The following is a 13,866-nucleotide window of genomic DNA, read 5'->3' as shown; positions in this document are numbered from 1 at the left end:
GTGGTGATGAGCTGTGTCCAGGCTGGTGCCTGAAACACAGCACCATCCATTTCTGAGAGCCCAGGCTGGGAGGTGGTACTGGTGGCTATTGGTATTGATACCAGCCACACCAGCCTTCCAGCCAGAGGGCACATCCTCTGTCTGGTAGTTTGCCCCTGGTGCCACAGGCAGACAGAATGTTTTGCTTTGCTTATAGCAGTTTATTTCATTCCCTTTCATTTTTTTAAATAGCGCTTTTCAGGTTTTTTTATTTTAAATTCATTTTGAATGATAATGTAGCCACATACTTCAAAAATTAAAAGGTACAGTAGTTTTGAAATAAGTTTTGAAATCAGGAAGTACGAGACTGCACATCATCTTTTCCAAGATTCATATGGCTATTTGGGGTCCCTTGGGATTCCATAAGAATTGTAGGATGGATTTTTCTATTTCTGTGAAAAATGCCGGTAGGATATTGATAGGGAGTGCATTAAATCTATAGATTGCTTTTGGTATTATTGACATCTTAACCATATTAATAAGTCTCCCAGTCCATGAACAAGGGATGTCTTTCCATTTATTTATATCTTCTTTAATTTCTTTCAGCAACATTTTGTAGTTTTCAGTATACTAGTCTTTCGCCTCCTTGGTTAAGTTTATTCCTAAGTATTTTGTTCTTTTGGAGCTTACTGCAAATGGAATTGTTTTCTTAATTTCTTTTCCAGATTGTTGGTTGTCAGTATATAAAAACGCAGCTGATTTTTGTGTGTTGATTTCATATTCTGCACACTTGCTGTATCCATTTATTAGTTCTAACGGGTTTTTTTGCGGAATCTTTAGGGTTTTCTACATATAAGATTATGTTGTCTGCAAACAAATAAGTTTACTTCTTCCTTTCAAATTTGGGTGTCTTTTATTTCGTTTTCTTGCCTCATTGTTCTGACTAGGACTTTTTAGTATTATGTTGAATAGAAGTGAAAATGGGGCATCCTTGCCTTGTTCCTGACCTTAGAGCAAAAGCTTTAAGTCTTTTAACACTGAGTATGATACTAGCTGTGGGCTTTTCATATGTGACCTTAATTTTACTGAGATAGTTTCCTTCTATTACCAGTTTTTAGTAGTGAAGGAGTGTTGAATTTTGTCAAATGCTTTTTCTGCATCAATTGAGATGATCTTCTGGGATTTTTTTTTCTTCATTTTATTAATGTGGTGTATTACATTGATTGATTTTAGTTTCTTAAACCACCCTTGCATTCCAGGAGTAAATCACACTTAGTCATAGTATATAATCCTTTCCATTTGCTGTTAAATTCTGTTCGCTAGTACCAGTACTGGTACCAGTCTGCAGCCTGTTAAAAACCAGGTCGCACAGCAGGAGATGAGTGGCGGGCAAGCGAGTGAAGCTTCATCTGCTGCTCCCCATCACTCCCCATCGCTCACATTACTTCCTGAATCATCGCTCGCATTACTGCCTGAACCATCCCCCGCATTACTGCCTGAACCATCCCCCCATCACTCCCATTACCACCTGACCGTTGCTTGCATTACCACCTGAACCATCCCCCCCATCATTTGCATTACCGCCTGAACCATCTCCCCCATCACTTGCATTACTGCCTGAACAATCCCCCCCATCATTCGCATTACCTCCTGAACCATCGCTCACACTACCGCCTGAACCATCCTCCCCATCACTCCCATTACCTTCCTGAACCATTGCTTGCATTGCCTCCTGAACCGTCACTCCCATCACTCCCATCACTCCCATTACCACCTGAACCATCCCCCCATCACTTGCATTACCACCTGAACCATCTCCTGCATCACTTGCATTACCGCCTGAACCATGCCCCCCACCACCACTCGCATTACTTCCTGAACCATTGCTTGCATTACCACCTTGAACCATCCCCCCCATCACCCACATTACTTCCTGAACCATCTTCCCCCATCACTTGCATTACCACCTGAACCATCCCCCCATCACTCGGATTACTTCCTGAACCACTGCTCGCACTACCGCCTGAACCATCTCCCACCTCCAACCCCCAGCCCATGGAAAAATTGTCTTCCACGAAACCGGTCCCTGGTGCCAAAAAGGTTGGGGACCACTGCACTAGTATTTTGTTCAGGACTCATCAGTGTTCACAAGGGACATTGGACTATTTGCTTTCCTTGTAGTGTCTTTGTCTGGCTTTCATGTCAGGATAATGCTGGTCTCATACAATGAATCTAAACATGTTCTCTTCTCTTCAGTTTTTTGAAAGAGTATGTGGAGGATTGTTCTTCATTCTTCTTTAAATTTTTGGTAAAATTCACCAGTGAAGCCATCTGGTCAGTCCTGGGCTTTTCTTTGTTGGGAGGTTTTTGATTACTGATTCAGTCTCCTTGTTACTTATAGGTCTGTTCACATTTGCTATTTCTTCATGATTCAGTCTTGGTAAGCTGTGTATTTCTAGGAAGTTGTCCATTTTATCTAGGTCATCCGATTTGTTGGTGTACAGTTGTTCATAGTATTCTCTTATTTATACTCCTTTTATTTTTGTGGCATCAGTTGCAATGTCCCTATTTCACTTCTGATTTTCATTATTTGAGTCTTCTGTTTTTCTTAGTCCATGTAGCTAAATGCTTGTCAATTTTGATGATCTTTTCAAGGAATTCATTTTTGGTTTTATTATTTTCTCTATAGTTTTTCTGTTCTCCATTTTACTTATTTTCTGATATGTATGATTTTCTTCTGCTTGTTGGGTTTAGTTTGCTTTTATTTTTCTAGTTTTGTTAAATGCAATGTTCTGTTATTGATTTGATTTGTGAATCTTTCTTTGTAGATTTTTATAGCTATAAATTTCTCTCTAGCCAGTGCTTTTGCTGCATTCCAGTATGTTGTGTTTTCATTTTCATTTGTCCCTAGATATTTTTAAATTTCCCTTGTAATTTCTTCTTTGAATCATTGATTGTTTAACAGTGTGTTAATTTCCACATATTTGTGTGTGTTCCAGTTTTTCTTCTGCTGTTGATTTCTAGTTTCATTCCATTGTGATTGGAAAAGACACTTTTATGATTCAGTCTTTTTAAGCTTATTGAGACTTGTTTTGGTCTGTCCTGGTGAGTGTTACACACGCACTTGAGAAAAATGTATATTCTGCTCTTGTTGTGTGGAGTGTTCTGCATATGTGTGCTTTAGGTCCAGTTGGTCTATACTGCTTTTCAGGTCCTCTATTTCTTATTGATCTTCTGTCTGGTTGTTCTATCCATTATTGAAAATAGGATATCGAAGTCTTCTGCAAATTGTAGGACTGTCTTATTTCTCCTTTCAGTTCAGATAATGTTTGCACCATGTGTTTAGGAACTCTGATGTTTGGTGGGTATATGTTTATAACTGTTACATCTTCTTGGTCAATTGACCCTTTTATCATTATACAGTGTCCTGTGTCTTATAACAATTTTTGACATAAAGTCTATTTTGTCTGTTATTAGTATAGCCATCTCTTTTCTATTTTGCTTATTATTTACATGGGATATCTTTTTGATTCTTTCACTTTCAACCTGTGTATATCCTCCTTTAGATCTAAGTGAGTTCCTTGTAAGCAGCATATAGTTGGATCCTGTTCTTTTATCCATTTTTTGATTAAGGAGTTTAATCCATTTTCAACATGTGCTGTATTTCTACTTATGCTATACAAGACTGCTTTTAAATTTTTTAATTTCCCTAGAAGTTTCACTCCTGCTTCTTTCCACAACCTTAGACATTCTGTTGTATTCTACCTGTATCTCTTGACCCCAGGTTCCCAGGGGTTGCAGTTCCCCTGCTGCTTTCACACGCCACAGTGCTCACCACTGCCTTTTGCAGCCTCCATCCTGATATCTATACTATGCTACTGTTCCCATCAGTACTCTCCATTCATTTAGGTTTTCTTTAATGCCTTCCAGTAAGCTTTTTTAATTTTCAGCACATAGGCCATACACATCATTTTTAGAATTATTCTTAGATATTTTATAATTGTGAGTATTCTAAGTGATAAGTTGTTTTATGTTTTCTGATTATTCATTGCTGCTGTACATATGCATTTGACTTTGGTATATTAATCACCAGCCATCTTTCTACACATTTCTATTATTTTTATTAATTTGTCCATTAATTGTTTTGCATTTTCTATGTGGTTTAAACAATGAAGTCATCTCAAATAATCTTTTTATTTCCTATTTTCCAGTTCTAAGTTTTCTAATATTAAATTCTCCTTGATTTCCAGGATAAACCCTACTTGGTCATGAGTTGCCATCTTTTTTTTTTTTTGGCCACGCAGCACAGCCAAAAAAAAAACACTTTATTGTGAATCTTGGTATGTCTTCCTTTGTAGGTAATATGTTCTTGTACTTTCGAAATTTTCAGAAATTTTCTGTCTTTTATATCTGAAAATTCTGTATATTTCATTCTAATGTGTCTGGTTATCAGTTTTCCCATATATTACTTGATCAGCACTCAGTGGAGCCTTTCAACCTAAGGCCATTCGTTGTTTAATTATGTGAAATATACCCATATTACTTCTTTAAATATTTCCTTCTCTCTTCTTTCTCTGTCTCCTGTGGGATCCATTATGTGGATATTGGGCCTACCTGCTGCGCTCACCTGCCTTTGTAGGCAATGGTACAGTTTCTCCTCTTACAGTTTCCCCTCTGCCTGCCTCCCTTATGAGTGTGGGCTGCTCCTCTATCTGACCTCACTCTGACTTGGTCTTCAGCAGTGTCCAGTCTCCTGCTAATCCCATCTCCTTCAACCACTGTGTTGCTCAAACTTGGTATCTACGCTTGGTTCTTTCCTATAATTCATCATCTTGTTACCACACTTGTTTTAACATATTGGCCCTTCTCTTCCAGTGGTCAGTGCTGTCAGTTGATGGTTTTCCCTTTGCAGCAGCCGTGCTCCTCAAGGGTCTGTGCGGTGGAGACCCTGCATGGCAGTGCATGTTGCAGGAGGGCCCAGGCAGACATGGTGCCACCCAGGGTGGAGGAGGCATAGGCAAGAGCTGAGGACAGAGACTCCAGGACTGTAAAACCAAGGCCAGTCACTGTCACCCAGGCACCTCCTCGCCCCTGGCCTTGACCTCACATCCCTGGAACACATCCACATAAGGGAGTGGTCCCTCCAGGATAGCCGTCTGCCTGGCCCTCTGCCCTGGTAGCCTTACTTGCATTCTGCTCTGGAAGGTCAGGCTACTCTGGCCACTAACCAGTGCAATCAGAGGCCAGCGGTGACTGTGCCAGCAGACTTAGGGGACACGGAAGAGCAGAACCTACCTGGTACCCACCCTTGAACTATGTCCCTCCCTGGGCCCTGCCACTCCACCCCATGTGCCCAAGCTCAGCTTTTTTAGCCGTCCCAGGCCTCCCAGCATACAGAGGAATTGTTCTCATCCATCTATGGTTTCTCCAGGGGGTGCCCATGGGGCAGATGGGCACAAGGGTCTTTGTTGGGTCAGGGAAACCCCCACAGTCTAGCTCTCCTCACTGTCAGTTGCACTCAGCTGTCACTCCTGTATCCGCAGGGTCTGCGGAAGAGGGACCTGCTGAAGGAGCTGCTGCCAGTCATCGGGCAGAACCTCCGCTTCCAGCGCCTCTTCACCGAGTGTCAGGAACAGCTCGACATCTTGAGGGACAAGTAGCCTGCCCAGCCGCAGCAAGGGCAGGGCCACACTCTCGCCACTGAGGACACACAGATCGGCCTCTTATCTCGCTGGGCTACAGGATGAGGAGACACTGGCAGGAGGTGGGCTGTCCTACACCAGTACCGGCTCAGCCCCTGGGCACACTTCCCCTGTGTCCTGGGCCTGTTTCTCCCTCAGGGGGAGAAGCTCTGCCCGCAACTCGTTCCTCCCTCCAGGACCCCGGTGCAGAGCTGGAGCTCTGCCCAACTGCCCTGGGGCCAGTGAGGCAGCCCAGGCCTGCCGTCTCCAGCACGGTCCCCAGATGGACACTGGCCCTGCTACTGTAGGCGCCGTGCTGCTCCAGCTATGACGAATGAGCCATTTGTGAAAGAGAGAACCCTGAGACGTTAGCGTATTATGCAGTCAGTAGACTGACCTGAGACCTATGTAAAAAGAAAGCCTATTCCAACACATGGACTATTTTTGTACTAGAATTTGCTAACTTGTAATATGGAATTTTCCTTTTGGCCAATAATCAGGATTTCCCTATAAGTCACTTGGACATTGGTCACTTGTAGGAAATTTAAACTCTAATTATGACAGTTACATTGAAAAATAATTGTACTGAAATTAACTTGTCTATCTTCATTTAGTTTTAATTTTTAAATGTTTGTAAAAAGAGACTTTTGGGGGGAATGGGGCAGAGGGTGGGCGATTTCTTTTGTAAGTGTAAAATAAATGAACACGCATTGGATACCAAATGGTCCTGACTTCCCCTGCCTTTTCCTTCTAACTTCCACCTCCCTCCCCTGCACTGTGAATCCCTCGCCTTTGATGTCATCTGCTCCCCCTGCCCCTTCATGCAAAAAGTCATTTCACAGCATGGAGTCACTTTCCTGGTCGTGCAGCATCTCAGGCTGAGCTGGGCGAGCGGGCTGGCCACCGTGCACCTGTCTTCTCCCAAGCCAGGTGGAGAGGTCCTTGGTTCTGTCTGTGCTGTGCTCTGGGTCTCTGATTGTGCTGGGCACCAAGGAAATCATGTAAGGAAGTCCATAAATACAGACTTGAGTTTTCTGAAGAATTATCTGGAAGCTGGGATTTTCTTAGAAAGTGGTCCCGATGCTGACCCACAGGAGAAGAGACAGCCAGAATCAGAATCCTCAAGCCTGGTGAAGGCCAAGCACCTTCTCCCCAGGGTCCTGGACCTCCTCGGCACCTCCCTGCCAGGTGGCCATCCCATTGCCTGTCTCACTCAGAAGTCACGTGGCTGCATGAGAACCAGGCACACCTGCATGCCCGACAGAGCCAGCACACACACTGCGTCTGGGCACGGACACCCAGAAGCCAGGCTACAAGTGTGAGCTTTTCGCTGAGGAATGAGCCAGAGATGCTGCACAGGCATTGAGAACTCTGGAGCCCCAGGATGCACGCAGCCTCGGGACTGACAGGCCTGCCTGGGATCCAAACCAGGAAAAACGTGGGCCTCACTTTTCAGCTGTCAAAGGGAGGTGAGGTTAAGAAAACGTGCATGGTTGTGAGGACCAACTGGGATCACAGAGGCAAAGTCATGGCACTGAGCACATGTTCCCGTGAATAAAACTTTGACAATCAAGTGTTTTTATACACTACTATTTGGACAGGAGAGGAGACAAACAGCAGAAAGACTGGTTGGAAACTTCTGGTTCCAGCCAAGATGGATTGACAGGGACCAAATTGACCCTTCTGCCTGAAACAACCAAAGGAACCAGTCAAAATACATGAAACAATGGTCTCAAGGCACTGGATATCAGAAAACAAAGGACAGTGATCCCTGGGAGATGGAAAGCAAAGAAGATGAGCCTTGTGACTGCCCCAGCTTCCTACCTGGAGAGAGAGTTTCCAGGCTGCAGCAAAGGGAGGGGAAGCTGAGGTAGAGCCCAGCAGGATACTTGAGTTGAAGACATGAAGCTGAGAGCCCAGGAAGACCAAGGCAGCTAGAGTTTTCAGGACAGAATCCCAGAGAGGAGAGAGCTCCATGGAGAGAGAACCCTGGAGCTCAACAGAGGGAGTGCCTTTGCATATTCAGCTGCATACTGATCAGTGCTTGTGTGATGAGGAAGTGACTGAGGCCAGGCAAAGAACCATCTGAAAGGATTAGGGTGACAATTGTCTAGTTGTCACCCAGGGCTGGGAATAGTGCCTCTTCCTACCAACAGGACTAGAAAAACTCATAACTCACAGGCTTGGGATAGAAGAGTTACCCAGGAAGTCTTGCCTCAGTTTTGGAGAATAATTAGAGCACTGCTCCAGATCCATCTAACAGAAAATAAAGCAAGACCCAAAAGGATCAAATTGTTTCCAAGTAATTAATTACATTGCAAACCAAAGTTCCAGAGAATTTATAAGAATACAGAGGTACCCAGCATCCAACAAGGTAAAGTTTACAGTGTCTGGCATCCACACCAGGCATACAAAGAAGCAGGAACACAATGCAAAATGAGAATAAGCAATCTTACTGATCAGTCAAAACTGGCCCAGAAGTTATACAGATATTAGAATTAGCAGAGAAGGACATTAAAACGGTCATTATAACACTACTCCTTATGTTCAGAAAAGTTAAGTGGAGACATAGAAGACCGTAACAAGGAAGTTGCAATCAAACTTCCTAGAGATGAAAACGTGTAACATGGAGATGAAAAATGTGTGGAATAGGATTAATGACAGATTAGACATTGCAGAAAAGATAAGTGAACTTGAAGGCAGAGCAATAAAAATGCTCCAAAACAGACAATCCAAAGGAGGAAAGAACAGAAAAGAGCATCAGTAAGTCATGGGACAACGTCAGATAGCCTAATACACAGGTAACTGAAGTCCTCAAAGGAAAGGAGAGAGAAGGTGGTGATAAGAAAAAATATTTGAATAAATAACGGCCAAAAATTTGCCCCACCCTTCCTGCTGTCCCTTGTGTCCCTACAGGCAACCTCTGTGCCACTGTGCCCTCATCCCTACCATAATGCCATGCCTGCTGACCTCCCTACGCCTGTCCACTGATGCTCCACACCTTCCCACTACCTCTGCCTGCTGAACTTGTTTGCACGCAGAGCACTGGGTGTATTTTCCTGGGCTGTATCTCCCTGCCTCTCTCCAAGTTCTGACCTGATCCCCTTAGGCCCCTCCCAGCTTCAGCCTCCAGATCACCTGTGAGAGGAGTCAGAGCCCTTTACACATTAGGCTGATGCTGTGGGAGGTTGTATATACCTGCAGCAGGTACACTGAGGAGATAAGGCAAAACCCATCATCTCTTTCCATGTTAAATCTATTATTCCTGTTCTCTCACATATATGGCAAATATTTTCTCAGTTCATCTTTAAATTTTATTTGTGTGTTAATTTAAGCTTTTAATTTTTGTGAAATTTAATTTTTGTTCTTTTTTTAATATAATTTTTTTTTAATATTTATTTATTTGGCTGCTCCGGATCTTAGTTGCAGCTCATGGGATCTTCGTTGCCATGTGCAGGATCTTTGTTGTGGCATGTGGGATCTTTTAGTTGTGGCATGCAGGATCTAGTTCCCTGACCAGGAATCAAACCCTGGCCTCCTGCATTGGGAACACGGAGTCTTAATTGCTGGACCACCAGGGAAGTCCCTAATTTTTGTTCTTTTGTAACTTATTTTTTTAACCTTAGGACACTTCACCAGATACATGGATGGCAATTAAAATAAGCACAAAAAAAGATGTTCAATGTCACCAGTCATTTAGAAAATGCAAATTAAAACCACAGTGATATAACAGCACATACCTATTAGAATGTCATAAAGTTAAGAATATATATAAAATACTGAGTATTGAGGATGTGGAGCAACTGGAGCTTTCATGTATTGCCAACAGGAAGGCACAATAGTATAGTCACCTTAAATAGTTTGACAGTTCCTTGCAAAGTTAAACATACAGTCATCAGAGGACCCAGGTATTCCACTCTTAGGTTTTTGTTTTTGTTTTGTTTTTAAAGATACATAACGTTTTTCATCACAAGGATATCTCATGTTTCCCTTTAAAAAAAAAAAACAGCTTTACTGAGATAAAATTCTCATAACATGTAACTCACCTATTTAAAATGTACAATTCAGTGGTTTTTAGGATAGTCACACATATGTGCAACCATCACCAGTTACTATTAGAATATTTTCATCACCTCAAAAAGAAACCTCATGCCCTTTATCATGCTCCATACCCCCATCCCTACCATCCCTAAGCAACCACCAGTCTACTTTCTGTCTCTATAGGCTTGCCTATTCCAGTATTTCATACAAATGGAATTATAGACTGTGATATTTTGTGACTGGCTTCTTCTATAGCGTAATGTTTACAAGATTCAATCATATGTCAGTACTTCACTCCTTTTTATGGTCAAATAATATTTAATTGTATGGGTATACCTCATTTTGCTTCTCCAGTCATCCACTGATAGACGTGTGGGTTGTTTCCAGTTTTGGTGATTATGCATAATGCTGCTCTAAACATCTGTGAACAAGTTGTTGTGTGGACATGTTTTCATTTCTCATGGTTATATATACGTAGAAGTAGAATTAGTAGGTAATAATGTGACTATAATTGTTTGAGGAATTGCTGTACTGCCTTCCAAGTGACTGCACCATTTTACATTCATACCAGCAGTGTATGAGGATTCTGATTTCTCCACATTCTCACCAACAATTCTTTTTTTTTTTTTTTTGGCCACGCCGCACGGCTTGTGGGATCTTAGCTCCCCAGCCAGGGATCAAAGCCAGGTGCCCAGCAGTGGAAATGTAGAGTCCTAATCACTGGACTGCCAGGGAATTCCTTCACCAACAATTCTTATTGTCTGATTTTTTTCATTATAGTCATCTGAATGGGTGGGGTTTTTTTTTTTCTTCTTTTTTTTTTTAACATCTTTATTGGAGTATAATTGCTTTATAATGTTGTGTTACTTTCTGCTGTATAACAAGGTGAATCAGCTGTACGTATACATATATCCCCATATCCCCTCCCTCTTGCGTCTCCCTCCCCCCCTCCCTATCCCACCCTTCTAGGTGGTCACAAAGCACCCAGCTGATCTCCCTGTTCTATGCGGCTGCTTCCCACTAGCTAACTATTTTACATTTGGTAGTGTATATATGTCAGTGCCACTCTCTCACTTAGTCCCAGCTTACCCTTCCCCCTGAGTGGGTGGTTTTGATTTGCATTTCTCTAGTGACAAAACATGTTGAGCATTTTTTAATGTGTTTATTGGCCATTTGAATATCTTATTTGGAGAAATGTCTATTCCAATCCTTTGCTAACTTTTAAATTGGGTTATTTGTCTTTATTATTGAGTTGTGGGAGTTTTTTATACATTCTACAAGCAAATTCCTTATCAGATATATGGTTTACAAATATTTCCTCCCATTCTGTATATTTACTTTTTTGATAGTGTCTTTGAAGCATAGAAGTTTTCAGTTTTGATGAAGTCCATCCAATTTTCTTTTGTTGCTTGCGCTTCTCTGGTCTCATCTAAGAAACCATCGCCAAATCCAAGACCATGCAAATTTACTCCTATGTTTTCTACTAAGAGGTTTTTTTTTTTTAATGCATATGTTGAAGTCCTAACTCTTAATTAATTTATTTATTTTTGCTGTGTTGCGTCTTCGTTTCTGTGCAAGGGCTTTCTCTAGTTGTGGCAAGCGGGGGCCACTCTTCATCGCGGTGCGCGGGCCTCTCACTATCACGGCCTCCTTTGTTGCGGAGCACAGGCTCCAGACGCGCAGGCTCAGTAGTTGTGGCTCACGGGCTAGTTGCTCTGTGGCATGTGGGATCCTCCCAGACCAGGGCTCGAACCTGTGTCCCCTGCATTAGCAGGCAGATTCTCAACCATTGTGCCACCAGGGAAGCCCTCTACTAAGAGTTTTATAGTTTAAACTCTTATATTCAGAACTTTGATCCATTTTGAGTAAATACTTGTATATGGTGTGAGGTAAGAATCCAACTTCACTATTCTGTTTGAGGCTATCCAATGTCCCATCATTTATGAAAAGTTTGTTCTTTCCCCCATTGAATGGTCTTGCCACCCATGTTGAGAATCAGTTGATCATAGACACACGGGGTGTTTCTGGACTCAGTTCTAGTCCATTGATCTATATGTCTTTTCTTATGCCAATATCACACTGTCTTGATTAATGTTGTTTTACAGTAAGTTTTGAGATCAGGAAGTGTAACTCCTCCAACTTAATTGTTCTATTTCAAGATATTTTTTTGCTATTCTGGAGCCTTTTGAGTTTCCGTGTTAATTTTAGAATCAGCTTGTCAATTTCTGCAAAGAAGAAAGCTGCAATTCTGATAGGGATTACAATGAATCTGTAGATCAGTTTGGGGAAGGCCATCTTAAAATATCTTCCAGTTGATGAATACAAACAGATTACCACTTATTTAGGTCTTTAATTTCTTTCAGTAATGTTTTATAGTTTCTGGTATATAAATTTTATGGTTCTTTTATAAAAATTTTCTATGTAATTCTTTTTTTTTTTTCTTCTTTTTTTTTGCGGTACGCGGGCGTCTCACTGTTGTGGCCTCTCCCGTTGCGGAGCACAGGCTCCAGACGCGCAGGCTCAGTGGCCATGGCTCACGGGCCCAGCCGCTCCGCGGCATGTGGGATCTTCCCAGACCGGGGCACGAACCCGTGTCCCCTGCATCGGCAGGCGGACTCTCAACCACTGCGCCACCAGGGAACCCCTATGTAATTCTTTTTAATGCCATTATAAATGGAAGTGTTTTTAAAATTTCACTTTCAGATTGTTCACTACAAGTGTATAGAAATACAATTGATTTCTGTATATTACTCTTGTATTCTGCAACCTTGCTAAATTCATTCATTAGTGTTAATAACTTTTACTGGGATCCTTAGGATTTTCTATATATAAGGTCATGACATCTGTGAATATAGTTTTACTTCTTTTCCTACCTAGATGCCTTTTATTTCTTTTTCTTGCCTAATTGCTCTGGCCAGACCCTCCACCTAGTACAACATTGAATAGAAGTGGCAAGAGTGGACATCCTTGTTTTGTCACTGATCTTAGGGGGGAAGCATTCCAGTCTCTCATCATTAAGTATTATACTAATTCTGTTTTTTTTATAGATGCCCTTCATCAGATTGAAGAAGTTCCCTTCTAATGCTAATTAATTTATTTTGTATATTGAACCATCCTTGGTTCAAGATAAATCCCACCTGGTAATGGTATAAAATTTGTTTATGTGTCACTGTATTTTTGAGGATTTTTGTGTCCATAGTCATAAGATAGTTTCGCAGTTTATTTGTGAGGTCTTTTCTGGTTTTGGTGTCAGGGTGTTGCAAAATGAATGAGTAAGTTGGGAAGTATCCCCTCCTCTTCTGTTTCTTTGAAGAATTTGTAAAGAATTAGTAATGATTTTTTTAACGTTTGGTAGAATTCAGCAGTAAAGCCCTATGGGCTAGTGCTGTTTTTGTAGGTGGTTGTTTTATTACTAATTCTATCTTTCTGTTTCTTATAGGTCTATTTGTACTGTCTATTTCTACTTCAATCAGTTAGAATAGTTCATCTTTCTAGAAGTTTGTTCATCTAAGTTATCCAATTAATTGGCATATAATTGTTCATAATATTCCTTTATAATCCTTTTTATTTCTGTAAAGTTAGTAGTGTCCCCTCTTTCATTTCTGATTCTTACAATCTGAGTTTTCTCTCTTGTGTTCTTGGTCAATATAGCTAAATGTTCAACGATTTCGTTGATCTTTACAGAAAACCAGCTTTTGGTTTCCTTTATTTTCTCTATTGTTTCCCTATTCCTTATTTCATAAATTTATGCTCTAATCTTTATTACTTTCTTTCTTCTGCTTACTTTAGGTTTAGTTTACTGCTCTTTTTCCAGTGTCTTAAGATGGAACGTTATGTGATTAAAGCTATAAAATTTCCCTCTAAGCACTGCCTTAGGAGGATCCTACGAGTTTTGGTATGTCGTGTTCTGGTTTTAATTCATCTCAAATTATTTTCTAATTTCTCTTTTGATTTCTTCTTTGACTCATTGGTCTTTTAGAGTGTGCTGTTTAATTTCCACATACCTGTGAATTTCCCAATTTTATTTTGTTATGGATGTAACTTTATTCCATTGTAGTCAAAACACACTTTGTATTGTTTCTATCCTTTAGATTTACTGAGGTTTGTTTTATGGCTTATGCCAGAAGTGTTCCATATACACTTGAGAAGAACATATAGTCTATTG

At 41.2% G+C, this 13,866-nt stretch overlaps 1 protein-coding gene across 9 annotated transcripts in view; it reads left to right on the top strand.

Annotated features, from left to right (window-relative positions):
* The window catches only part of HIRA (histone cell cycle regulator), a 74,786-nt gene extending 68,742 nt beyond the window's left edge, over positions 1 to 6,044 (top strand). For all 9 annotated transcript variants that reach the window (XM_073790425.1, XM_073790424.1, XM_073790423.1 and 6 more), the window contains one exon: positions 5,523 to 6,044. In XM_073790425.1, coding sequence (XP_073646526.1) covers positions 5,523 to 5,639 — 117 coding nt within the window. In that variant the 3' untranslated portion in view covers positions 5,640 to 6,044. The remainder of the gene's footprint in view (positions 1 to 5,522) is intronic.
* The last annotated feature ends 7,822 nt before the right edge of the window (positions 6,045 to 13,866 follow it).

The sequence above is a fragment of the Tursiops truncatus genome, chromosome 13 (genome assembly GCF_011762595.2).
Source record: "Tursiops truncatus isolate mTurTru1 chromosome 13, mTurTru1.mat.Y, whole genome shotgun sequence".
NCBI classification, from domain to species: domain Eukaryota; kingdom Metazoa; phylum Chordata; class Mammalia; order Artiodactyla; family Delphinidae; genus Tursiops; species Tursiops truncatus.
This window is presented reverse-complemented; position numbering and strand designations above follow the sequence as displayed.